The 12,426-nt window shown below is 37.8% G+C and overlaps 1 protein-coding gene across 1 annotated transcript in view; it reads left to right on the top strand.

Annotated features, from left to right (window-relative positions):
* ITPR2 (inositol 1,4,5-trisphosphate receptor type 2) overlaps window positions 1–12,426 on the top strand; it is a 596,492-nt gene that overhangs the window by 334,690 nt on the left and 249,376 nt on the right. The window contains exon 29 of the mRNA XM_023738100.1: window positions 11,668–11,858. Within this exon, the coding sequence (XP_023593868.1) occupies window positions 11,668–11,858 (191 nt within the window). The remainder of the gene's footprint in view (window positions 1–11,667; window positions 11,859–12,426) is intronic.

Genomic DNA, 12,426 nt, shown 5'->3' with positions numbered 1-12,426 from the left:
GGGCTCCTAGCGTTTTCCCTATTTTTTCTTCCATTATCTTTATCGTTTTCCATTTTATATTTAGGTCTTTGATCCATTTTGAGTTAGTTTTTGTGCATAGTGTGAAGTGTGGGTCTTGTTTCAGGTTTTTGCAGATGGATATCCAGTTATGCCAGTACTATTTGTGAAAGAGACTGTCTTTTTCCCAATTAACATACTTTGGGCCTTTGTCAAATATCAGCAGTTCATAGGTGGATGAACTGTTATTTTTTTCTTAATTATTTTTATAAGCATTTATATATTAAGGAAATGAACTTATTACCTTCAAGTCATGATATTTTTTTCTGAATTTGTCATTTGAGTATTTTATATTTTGGAATGCAGAAAATTTTGATTTTCTTTCATGGCTTTTTAGGTTTTTTTTTTTTTTTTTCATCTTCAGAATACCCTTGGTCAGTTTGAGATAGTTTTCTTAAGTTCCCTATTCTGAATTTTTATGGTTCTGGTTAGTCTGTTTTGTATTTTGGTGTTGCTGTTTAAATTTTTTGATGCAGTAATTAAGAGCTCAGCTGCTAACCAAAAGATCAGCAGTTTAAATCCACCGGCTGCTCCTTGGAAACCCTATGGGGCAGTTCTATTCTGTCCTACAGGATTGCTATCCGTTGGAATTGACTTGACGGCACTGGATTTGGTTTTTTGTTTTAAAATTTTAAGCTGTCTAAAATATATTTAGTTGTAATGTATAAGGTATGGAGTCAACTTAATTTTTTCCAGGTTACTAGTCAGGTATGCCAATACTAGTTATTGAGTAACCTACAAAATTTATATTTTTTCTTCTGTTTGGGGATTAACTGATGATCTATCTAGTATAGTTTGATTTCCAAACAGGAGAGATGCATTTAATATCTTTAATGTTCAAAACATTAATGCTTCAGTACAGGTTTATTCTGTGTACTTTAATATGACACAGAAAAGTACCACTCCCTGCCCACCCCATTTCCTTCTTCCTGTGGCACCAACTGTTCTTATTCTTATGGGCCAGTATAGTAGGGCTTGACAACAAACCAAGTTTTCCAATTAATGCTTAAACTTTCACTTGCCTTTTCCCCTACCTGTCAGTTTATCTATCTAAGCATTTCTTGCATGGCCTTTATCACTGCAATATGTATGTTCTCAGGTATTTTGGTCTGGCAGATACCATTAGCAATTTCGTCTAATTAGGACATTTCGTATAATATGAATAATTTAATGACTAATAATTAGAATAGATTTAAATTACTTCTTAAAATCACTACAAAGACTTGTCATATCTAGAGAATTTTCGGGATTTATTGGTCTAATTAGCAGGTTTGCCTAATAATCAAAATAACTGTCAATAGAGATACTGCATTTTAGAAAACTAGCTGTCTCTTTAGGCAGAGCTCTACAAAAGATAAATGCATCCATAAGAACCCATCCACTCTCCTATTTTTTTTATACACTTTATTATGATTGAGGTGGAAGTTTATACAACAAATTAGTTTTGCATTCAACAATTGATATACAAATTGTTCCATGCATTGATTGCTATCCTTGCAATGTGTCAGCACTCTCCCCATTTCCACCCTGGCTTCCCTGTTTCCATCCCTCCAGTTTCCCTGCCCCTCCTTGCCTTCTCATCTTTGCTTTTGGGCCAGTGTTTTGCCTGTTTGGTCTTGTATAGTTGATTGTTCTAAGAAGCACATTCCTCATGGGTGTTATTGTTTATTTTATAGGCCAATCTATTATTTGGCTGAATGGTGACCTTTGGGAGTGACTTCAGTTTCAATTTGAAAGGGTGTCTTAGGGTGATAGTTTCAGGGGTTCCTCCAGTCTCTATCATTCCAGTAAGTCTGGTCTTTTTTATGAATTTGAATTTTGTTCTATATTTTTCTCCCACCCTAACTGGGACCTTCTACTGTGTCCCCGGTCAGAGTGCTCAGTAATGGTAGCTGAGCACCATCTGGTTTTTCTGGTCTTAGGCTGAAGGGGGCTGTGATTTGTGTAGGCCATTAGTCTTTTAGACTAATTCCATCCGAGCCTTTGGTTTCTTTCACTCTCCCTTGCTCCAGACAGGAAGAGTCCAATAGTTGTATCTTAGGTGGCCGCTCACAAGCTTTTAAGACCGAGACACTACTCACCAAACTGGGATGTAGAACATTATTTTTGTGAACTATGTTACGCCAGTTGAGCTAGATGTCCCCTGAGACTATGGTCCTTAGCCTTCAAGCCCGGTAACTAAGTTCCAAGAAGTGTTTTATATGTCTAAGAAGTTTCCATAACTCTTCCTCCTATGAGCGCTATTATATTTATGAATATACATGCAGCACATTCAAATATGTATATACAATTACCCATAACTATACCCATATATGGAAACCCCGGTGGCATACTAGTTAAGTGCTATGGCTGCTAACCAAAACGTTGGCAGTTCAAATCTACCAGGCGCTTCTTGGAAACCCTGTGAGGCAGTTCTACTCTGTCCTATCAGGTCGCTATGCGTCAGAATCGACTTGATGGCAATGGGTTTGGTTTTGCTTTTTTTTTCTGGTATACCCATATATGCACACACATGCACTCCCATACACCCTCCCACTTCTGTATAGCATACATATCTACCTATCTAACCATTCACAGATGTTAGGTTATTACTGTTGTTGCCCAATTGTATATGGTATAAAACCCGTTGCCTCTGAGTCAATTCTGACTTACAGCGACCCTGTAGGACAGAGTAGAAATGCCCCATCGCGTTTCCAAGGAGCAGCTGGTGGATTCCAACTGCTGAACTTTTGGTTAGCAGCTGTAGCTGCTAACCACTGGGCCACCAGGGCTCCATGTATATGGTATAGTCGTTACTATGTTGTTGTTGTTAGGTGCCGTCAAGTTGATTCCGACCCATAGCGACCTATGTACAGCAGAAAGAAACACTACCCGATCCTGCACCATCCTCACAATATTGTGTTTGAGCCCATTGTTGCAGCTACCATGTCAATCCATCTCATTGTGGATCTTTCTCTTTTTCACTGATGCTCTGCTTTACTAAGCATGATGTCCTTCTCCAGGGACTGATCCCTCCTGATAACATGTCCAAAGTATGTGAGACATAGTTTTGCCATACTTGCTTCTAAGGAACATTCTGGTTGTACTTCTTCCAAGAAAGATTTGTTCGTTCTTTTGGAAGTCCGTGGTATATTCAGTACTCTTCACCAACACCACAATTCAAAGGCATCAATTCTTTGGTTTTCCTTATTCGTTGTCCAGCTTTCGTATGCATATGGGGCGATTGAAAACACCATGGCTTGGGTCAGGCGCACCTTAGTCTTTAAGGTGACATCTTTGCTTTTTAACACTTTAAAGTGGTCTTTTGCTGCAGATTTGTCCAATACAATGCATCATTTGATTTCTCGACCACTGCTTCCATGGGTGTTGATTAGGATCCAAGAAAATTAAATCTTTGACAACTTAATGCTTTTCTCCATTTATCATAATGTTGCTTACTGGTCCAGTTGTGAGGATTTTTTTATACTTTAGGTGAAATTTTACAGCTCAAGCTCATCTCTCATACACAATTTTTGTACACATATTGTCATGTAACACTAGCGGCAGTCTGTACAATGTGACAGCACACTCCACCTTTGCCCCTCGTGTTTCCCATGTCCGTCCAACCAGCACCTGTCCCTTCCTACCTTCTCATCCTGCCTCCAGAGAGGAGCAGCCCATTTGGTCTTCTGTATCTGAACTAAGAAGCACACTCTTCAAGAATATAATTTTATATTTCATAGTCCAGTCTAATCTTTGCCTGAAGAGTGGTCTTCGGGAATGGTTATAGTTCTGGGTTAACATAGCGTCCAAGGGCCATGGCCTCGAGGGTTCCTCCAGTCTCAGTCAGACCATTAAGTCTGGTCTTTTTATCTGAGTTTGAGTTCTGTTCCATACTTTTCTCCCGCTCAGTCAGGGACTCTGTTGTGTTCCCTGTTAGGGTGGTCATTGGTGGAAGCTGGGCACCATTTAGTTCTTCTGGTCTCAGGCTGATGGAGTCTCTGGTTTATGTGGCCCTTTTGTCTCTTGGGCTGATATTTTCCTTGTGTCTTTGGTATTCTTCATTCTCCTTTGCTCCAAGTGGGTTGGGACCAATTGATGTATCTTAGATGGCTGCTCACAAGCTTTTAAGACCCCAGATACCACTCACCAAAGTGAGGTGCAGAACATTTTCTTAATAAACTTTGTTATGCCAATTGATCTAGATGTCCCCCGAAACCATGGTCCCTAGACCCCAGCCCCAGCTACTCTGTCCCTCAAAGTGTTTGGTTGTGTTCAGGAAACTTCTTAGGATTTTTGTTTTCTTTATGTTGAGGTATAATCCATACTGAAGGCTGTGGTCTTTGATCTTCATCAGTAAGTACTTGAAGTCCTCTTCACTTTCAGCAAGCAAGGTTGTGTCATCTGTGTAACACAGGTTGTTAAAGAGTCTTCCTTCAATCCTGATGCCAAGTTCTTCTTCATATAGTCTACCTTCTCAGATTATTTGCTCAGCATACAGATTGAATAGGTATGGTGAAAGGATACAACCCTGACACACCTTTCCTGATTTTAAACCATGCAGTATCCCCTTGTTCTGTTCAAACAACTGCCTCTGGATCTATGAACAGTTTCCTCATGAGCACAATTAAGTGTTCTGGAATTCCTTTTCTTTGCACTGTTGTCCATAATTTGTTATGATCCACACAGTTGAATGCCTTTGCACAGTCAGTAAAACACAGGTAAAAATCATTCTGGTATTCTCTGCTTTCAGCCAGGACCCATCTGACATCAGCAATGTTATCCTTGGTTCCACATCTCTTCTGAATCTAGCTTGAATTTCTGGCAGTTCCCTGTCCATGTACTGCTGCAGCTGTTTTGTATGATCTTCAGCAAAATTTTGTCTATGACATTAATGATAATGTTTCATAATTTCTGCATTTAACTGGATCACCTTTCTTTGGAATAGGCATAAATATGGATCTCTTCCAGTCGGTTGGCCAGGTAGCTGTCTCCCAAATTTCTTGGCATAGACAAGTGAGCATATTTGTTACCATAGTTGTTACCATAATTGTCCTTTATTCTTGTGTACCTCTCAGTGTCTTCATTTGCCTTGGTCACATTGTACTGACTTTCCTACATTGTGTATTGCCTTTCCCTTCACCGGAATTAATGTGTATCTACTATCTGGTAAGTGATTCTCCCTCCTTTCCCCTCCCATTCCTGGTAACCATCTAAGAATATTGCTTTCTGTGAGCAAACCTATTCTTAACTTTTTATAAAAGTGGTATCATACAGTATTTGTCCATTTGTGACTTATTTCACTCAACATAAGGTCCTTCATATTATTCATAAGGTTTTTACTGGCTAATTCTTTTCAGAAGTAGACCACCAGGTCTTTCTTCCTAGTCTGTCTTAGTCTAGAAGCTCAGCTGAAACTTGTCTGCCATGAGTGACCCTGCCGGTATTTGAATACCGGTAGCACAGCTTCCAGCATCACAGCAACACACAAGCCTCCACAGTACCACAAACTGACAGACACATGGTGAAGCTGGACTATATAAGGATTGTTCCATCGGGATTGAGGAAGACTCATTAACAACCTGCGTTATGCAGATGACACAACTTTGCTTGCTGAAAGTGAAGAGGACTTGAAGCACTTACTGATGAACATCAAAGATCGCAGCTTTCAGTATGGACTACACTTCAACATAAAGGAAACAAAAATCCTCACAACTGGACCAATAAGCAACGTCATGATAAATGGAGAAAAGACTGAAGTTGTCAAGGATTTCATTTTACTTGGATCCACAATCCACACTCATGGAAGCAGCAGTCCGGAAATCAAAAGATGCATTGAGTTGGGCAAACTGGCTGCAAAAGACCTCTTTAAAGTGTTCAAAAGCAAAGATGTCGCCTTGAAGACTAAGGTGTGCCTGACCTGACCAAAGCTATGATTATTTCAGTTGCCTCATATGCATACGAAAGCTGGACGATGAATAAAGAAGGCCAAAGAAGGACTGATGCCTTTGAATTGCGGTGTTGGTGAATAATATTGAATATACCATGGACTGCCGAAAGAACAAACAAATCTTTCTTGGAAGAAGTACAACCGGAACGCTCCTTAGAAGCAAGGATAGCAAGATTACGTTTCACATACTTTGTACATGTTATCAGGAGGGATCAGTCCCCGGAGAAGGACATCATACTTGGTAAAGTGGAGAGTCATGGAAAAGGAGGAAGACCCTCAATGAGATGGATTGACCCAGCAGCTGTAACAATGGGCTCAAGCATAACAAGGATTGTGAGGATGGTGTAGGACCGGGCAGTGTTTTCTTCTATTGTACGTAGGGTCGCTGTGAGTTGGAACCGACTCGATGGCACCTAACAACAACAAGAATGTCCTCCAGATTCATTCATGTTATAAGATATTTTACTGACTCATCATTATTCTTTATCATTGTGTAGTAGTCCAATATGTACCACGATTTGTTTATCCGTTCATCCACTGATGGATGCTGTTTCCATCTTTTTGCTATTGTGAATAATGCTGCAATGAACATAGATGTGCGTATGTCTATTTGTGTCACGGCTCTTATTTCTCTAGGATAAATAATAGTGGAATTGCTGGATCATATGGTATTTCTACTTCTAGCTTTTTGAGGAAGCGCCATTCCATTTTCTGTAGTGGTTGTTCAATTTTACAGTTCCACCAGCAGTGTGGAATTTATTGAAGATCAGCTGTCCGTAGCTGGATAGATTTACTTTTGGGTTCTCAATTCTGTTCCATTGGTCTATGTGTCTGTAATTGTACTGTACCAGGCTGTTTTGACTTCCATGCTGATATAGTAATTTTTTGAGATCAGAGAGTGTGAGGCCTCTTACTTTGTTCTTCCTCTTCAATAATGCTTTTGCTATTTGTGGCCTCTTTTTTTTTCCATATGAAGTTGGAGATTAGTTTTTCCATTTCATTAAAGAGTGTTGTTGGTCTACTATTTTTTTTTAAAAGTTCATATACTTACTCTCTGACAACATATCCTTAACAAGGTGGGATCTCAATTGCATTCTAAAATAGAAGTGAAATAGGAGTATTCCTTTTTTAAACATTTCAAACTTTAATGTGACCTTTCCCATTAAGGCACAGAATTGGAGCCAATGCTATAGGCTAGAAGAATGGCAAGCTATAGTAAATTCATTAGCTCTTTCTTATTGAGAGAAAAAGGGGGTGGAAAATAGGTGTTAATCCCAATAATAAGTCCTATTTCACATTTTTATATATTATTCATACTGGAATTTTTCTAATTTGATAAAAGTAAACTAAATTTAGATCATATTTTTGGTTGTGTTTAAAAAATATTGTCCTAGTTATTAATGTTCTTGTAAGTGAGATCATGAATTAATTCTTTTCTTAGTCATAATTTTCTTTTCCACTTTAATTTTTAAACAATATATGGAGAGTTAAATTAGCATTGTCAATTTTGCTTTCAAATTAATATTTATAATATTTTGACAGTGTAGCATATGTATTTCTGAAGACCATGCCTTTAAAGTTATTCATATTTTTATAACTGCTTGAAACAAAACTCTATCATTATCTACACAAGCCTACATTTTTTTAAAACTCAGTTCCCTTTTCCCTAATTGCATAGTTAATTTTCTTTTACTGCTTAGAAATTGTGTTTTTGCCGTTGTCTAGAGTTTACTTTTGAATATGCTTTGGACATTAGGAGGGCTCAGTCCCTGGAGAAGGACATTATGTTTGGTAAAGTGGAGGGTCAGTGAAAAAGAGGAAGACGATCAATGAAATGGATTGACACAGTGGCTGCAACAGTGGGCTCAACACAGTAATGATCATGAGGATGGTGCAGGACTGGGCAGCGTTTCGTTCTGCTGTTCATAGGGTCGCTATGAGTCGGAACTAACTCGACGGCATCTGACAACAATGGAGTTTACCTTTAGGTATAAGAATGTAGTCTGTTTTACCGAGCTAATTGTATTATGCAGTTTGTGCTAAGACAGGAGGTTAGACAATACCAATTAAGGTAGTGAAGTTTGGGGAAAACATAAAAAGCTTTCAGCAAAGTTTAGGATAGTCTCCTGAGCCCTGGCTTGTCCATGGTGCTGGCCTTAAAGGAATATGTAGTGGCAACAGTTCACAGGAACATCTGTGCACAGGCGAGATTTTTGTGACCTCTCTAAGGAGTGCTGCAATGCTAAGAATAACAGAGGTGCTGCTGCCATTTAACGAAATTTCCACTGGTGTCATTAGAAAACTATTTATAGAGCAGTTCTTTGTGTAAGTCATTTGTAACAACAATGCTTATCGGATGTTCAATTCCATTAATGCACCTAATTCCTAAAGGAGATCTAAATCCCAGCCTTCCTTCCGCATTTGTTTAAACATTGGTAGAAACTGTTGTAATATGCTTTGAGCAACACTAAAGATGAGAATTTTTGTTATTTTTGCTGCTTAGAAAATAACTTATAAGCAGTACTGTTTTTGAATGTTTAGAGCACACCCAGCTTATATGTGAGGCAGCCAGAAGAGGATTGAGGTTTTGCCAGAATTCGATCATGGTGCAGAATTAAGTTATTTATAAACAGGTACAGCTTGGCAATGTTGAGGTGTATGTCCTTCTGAGGGGGCGGGAGTGTAGTTGTGCTGCTGTGTGTGATTGCTTTGTGTGTGTGCTTTGGAAAAAGGAAATTTATGATGAATATTAGGAAAACATTAATTCACTGGGGAAATCTGTGTAGTGGTGCAATTGATTGTTTAGGGTTGCCTTAGAGCTTTTATTATTCTTTTAAAACCTGCTTGAGCTCTTGTTTAAATTGGTACCTGTTTTGTGTTGGTAGCTAAAATTTTATATTTTTAAAGAAGTTTTTAAGCATCTTTCAGCTTCCAAGAATTTTCACCAGCAGAAATAGTACTGTCTACTGTTGTCCTTTCCTCTCATTATGTGAAGTGAGTTAGATACCTACATCTCTCTCTCCCTCCCTCCCTACCCAGTTTCTTCTTATCCCTTCATTCATTTAAAGAAATTCTTCTGGCGAATATAATAGCTTTAAATAATACTCTTATGCCTCTATTTCTTGACCTAACATTTCTAAGTAATGTCTATATTATCCACACTATAAAAAATAAGGAAATTAATGTATTTCCTTCATTTCAACTTCTTCTGTCCCACTCTGCATTCTAACTATTGCTTTACATTGTTATGATGTGTGATATTTGTGTTCTATTCTGAAATATAATTAAACCTTCTCTTCTAGGTTGATGACAACTTGAAAAATCAATGATCAGAACATATAATATTATTATATATAAATGTTTTTCTCTGAAAAATAATTATAGAACAAAATGCAGCTCTATGATATTGAAACTTTTCCAACTTAAAGGAAACATTCCAACTATTAATCTCTAATGGATCTTCTTTCCTTTGTTACTAGCTTTTTCTCTTCTTCAGATTCATACTCAATTGCCATGGTTTCTTATATTCATGGCATCCGTTTCTTGAATTCCTTTCTCATTTTTTTGAGTAATTTTTTCATACAGGGTTCAGGGAAGTGTTTCTGAGTCTTTACATGTTCTGGAATGTCTTTATTTTGGAATTCCGCTTTACTTTTAGTTTACATGGGTATACACTTCTAATTTTAAAATATTTTGTCCCTCAGAACTTTAAAGATATTCCGTTGTCTTCTAGCATCCAATATTGATGATGAAAAGCCAGGTATCATTCTGATTTCCGAAAAAGAAATCTTCTTTTCCCTATGGTAGTTGTTGTGATTTTCTCTTTGTGGTTGGCATTTAAATTTTTACGAGAATATGGCAAAATATGCTTATTTGATCCTGCTTGACACAAAGTGGGCCCTTTCAGTCTGAAGATTTGTATGTTCCTTCAGCCCAAGGAATTTTTTTTTTTTCCTAATTCTTCATCATTTCTCTCCCTTCATTGCCTCTGCTATTTCCTTCTGGAATGTCTATCTGTTGGATAATCTCTGTGCTTTATTTTCTATTTTGATCTTTGTGCTTAATGTTCTAGAAGATTCCTTGACTTCTTTTTCCAGATTGCCAATTTGGTCTTTGTTCCTGTTTTTTCCTTATTCAACTAATTTTTAAAATGTTTATTTTTGCAATCATTTTGTAATTCCCAAGAATTCTTTTTCTGATTTTCTCATTTTTTTGGATGCAGTATCTACTCCAGTATCTCTGAGGACAATAGTTAGAATCATTTATATATTTTTTAGTCTTCTCTGAATCTTCTCTGTTTTTGCTGGGGTTAGTTATTTTTAATGCTCTGGTTTTCCCCATGATCCTTGGTGGTGTGTTCATAATTATGAAGATCTGTGTAATGACTGGGATGGGTGGCTGGCATGGGTTTCCTATGCATTTTTGAGGGTCTATTTCTCCACTAGAATTCTACAACTAACAGGTCAAATGCTGAGTTCCGAGTAAGGGACTGAACGAACGATATGCAGGCTTTCCTTTAAGGGGTGTGTGTGTGTGTGTGTGTGTGTGTGTGTGTGTGTATGTGAGAAGCAGAGATAGGCTGGCAATACCAGCAAATGTTAAAATAAGAAGGGCTTTGCTCAGAGGTTGGAGCCTTTAATATATTTTCTCCCTTTGCTGGAGCTGCCTTTCCTTTTTCCTCCCATGCTACCCCTTATTTGATGAGGAATTTTGGAATTAATTCAAGCTTTGCTCCGTTTCTGTGCCAGGACCTAACACCTTCGTTTGGCATTCTCTCCAGGCAGATATTCTACTCTCTTGAGAGAACATTTCTTTAACTTTATCCTCTGGGGAAAAACTGCTGCTGCCAACTACTCTGTTTATGCTAGTCAGAGGGAGGAAGGCCTTCACTTCCCAGCTATCCAGATGCTATTCTTTAGTGAACTGCGCAGATGATTCCTCTAACCCCACTGCCACTCTTGGTATTGGAAGACTGTGAGCTTGGGAAGACCTGTTCTAACGCAAATGTCTTCAGGGCAGTTTCTTCTGTTCCTTCTGATAGACTAATTCCATCTTCATTCTGTCTGGAAAAAATGCCTCAACGTTTCTACTTTGCTTATGGCAGGCATTCTCATTTTTTAGTCTGTTAAAATATACATGTCAGTAGATCTAGGAAAAGGGATATGTTCTGTGTGCCATTGTCCAAGGTTGGTTTTTTTTTTTAAAACTTCAAGTTTTTAACTTCTACTCTCAGATATTTACCACATACAATTTCACACATGTGCACATGCACACACAAACATACATGGGCACACATATGCACACACACTCAATTAATGAATGGAGAGGCAGGATTTTATCATGTGTTTTCTGTCTGCTTTCTTATTTCCTTTGGCAACTGGGAAGGTGCTAATGTTCATGGTTGTTATACAGTGTGTTTCTGTATGAAGTGTGTTTCAAGCATTAATCATCAAGAAATCAAGTAAGTTCTTGAATGTTTAATGAACCTATTTTACTAATTGGTATTGAGAATTGAAATATGTTCAGGCTTAAAGCTTTTGAAGTTATACAAACAATGAAATGGCAGAGTTTAAAGATTTGGTGTTTTTCCTTTTTTAATTGTTCTTTGTTTTTACAATTGCTTTGATAATGTGTAAGAAGTCAGAGTAAGAGGAGACTATTTTAAATCTTTCTTTTTTCAGCAAAGAATCGTGGAATTGCCATTCCAGTAGATTTGGACAGCCAAGTCAATACCGTCTTCATGAAGAGCCATTCGAACATGGTACAAAGAGCAGCCATGGGTTGGAGATTGTCTGCTCGCTCTGGACCACGCTTTAAGGAAGCTCTTGGAGGGCCTGCATGGGATTATAGAAATATAATAGAAAAGTTACAGGTATAATGAGAGCATGAAATAGCATTAATATTTTCTAAATTATAATTTTTAAAATGTGTAATCACACAAACAATGGTTAAAAATATATAAAATTCTAGTTGGGGTCCAAGCTTTACAACTCCTACCACCTCTGCCTGAATTTAAATGCATAGGCTTCCAGGTGCAAATTTTTATTGATTTTTAAAAAATTATTTTATATTGTTTAATGTGTTTTGATGGTATGGTATCAAAACCCAAAAACCAAACCCGTTACTGTCAAGGTGATTCCAACTCATAGCAACCCTACAAGACAGAGTAGAATTGCTCCATAGGGTTTCCAAGGAGCAGCTGGTGGATTCGAATTGCTGACCTTTTGATTAGCAGCCTGAGCTCTTAACCACTGTGCCACCAGGGCTCTGATGGTATGGTAGTGTGCCTTAATATCAAAATAATAATTATAATATCAATTATACAATTTGGTAAAATTCTTTTCCACAAAGATTCACATAATAAATTAAACATTCATGTCCTTGCTTCAACTTACCTCTCAGTAGTCTCTTATGCGCTCTCTCTCCTTTGACCAGAATGG

The sequence above is a fragment of the Trichechus manatus genome, unplaced genomic scaffold (genome assembly GCF_000243295.1).
Source record: "Trichechus manatus latirostris isolate Lorelei unplaced genomic scaffold, TriManLat1.0 scaffold00112, whole genome shotgun sequence".
NCBI classification, from domain to species: domain Eukaryota; kingdom Metazoa; phylum Chordata; class Mammalia; order Sirenia; family Trichechidae; genus Trichechus; species Trichechus manatus.
The sequence above is the reverse complement of the archived record's forward strand: the minus strand, read 5'-3'. Positions and strand labels throughout refer to the sequence as shown.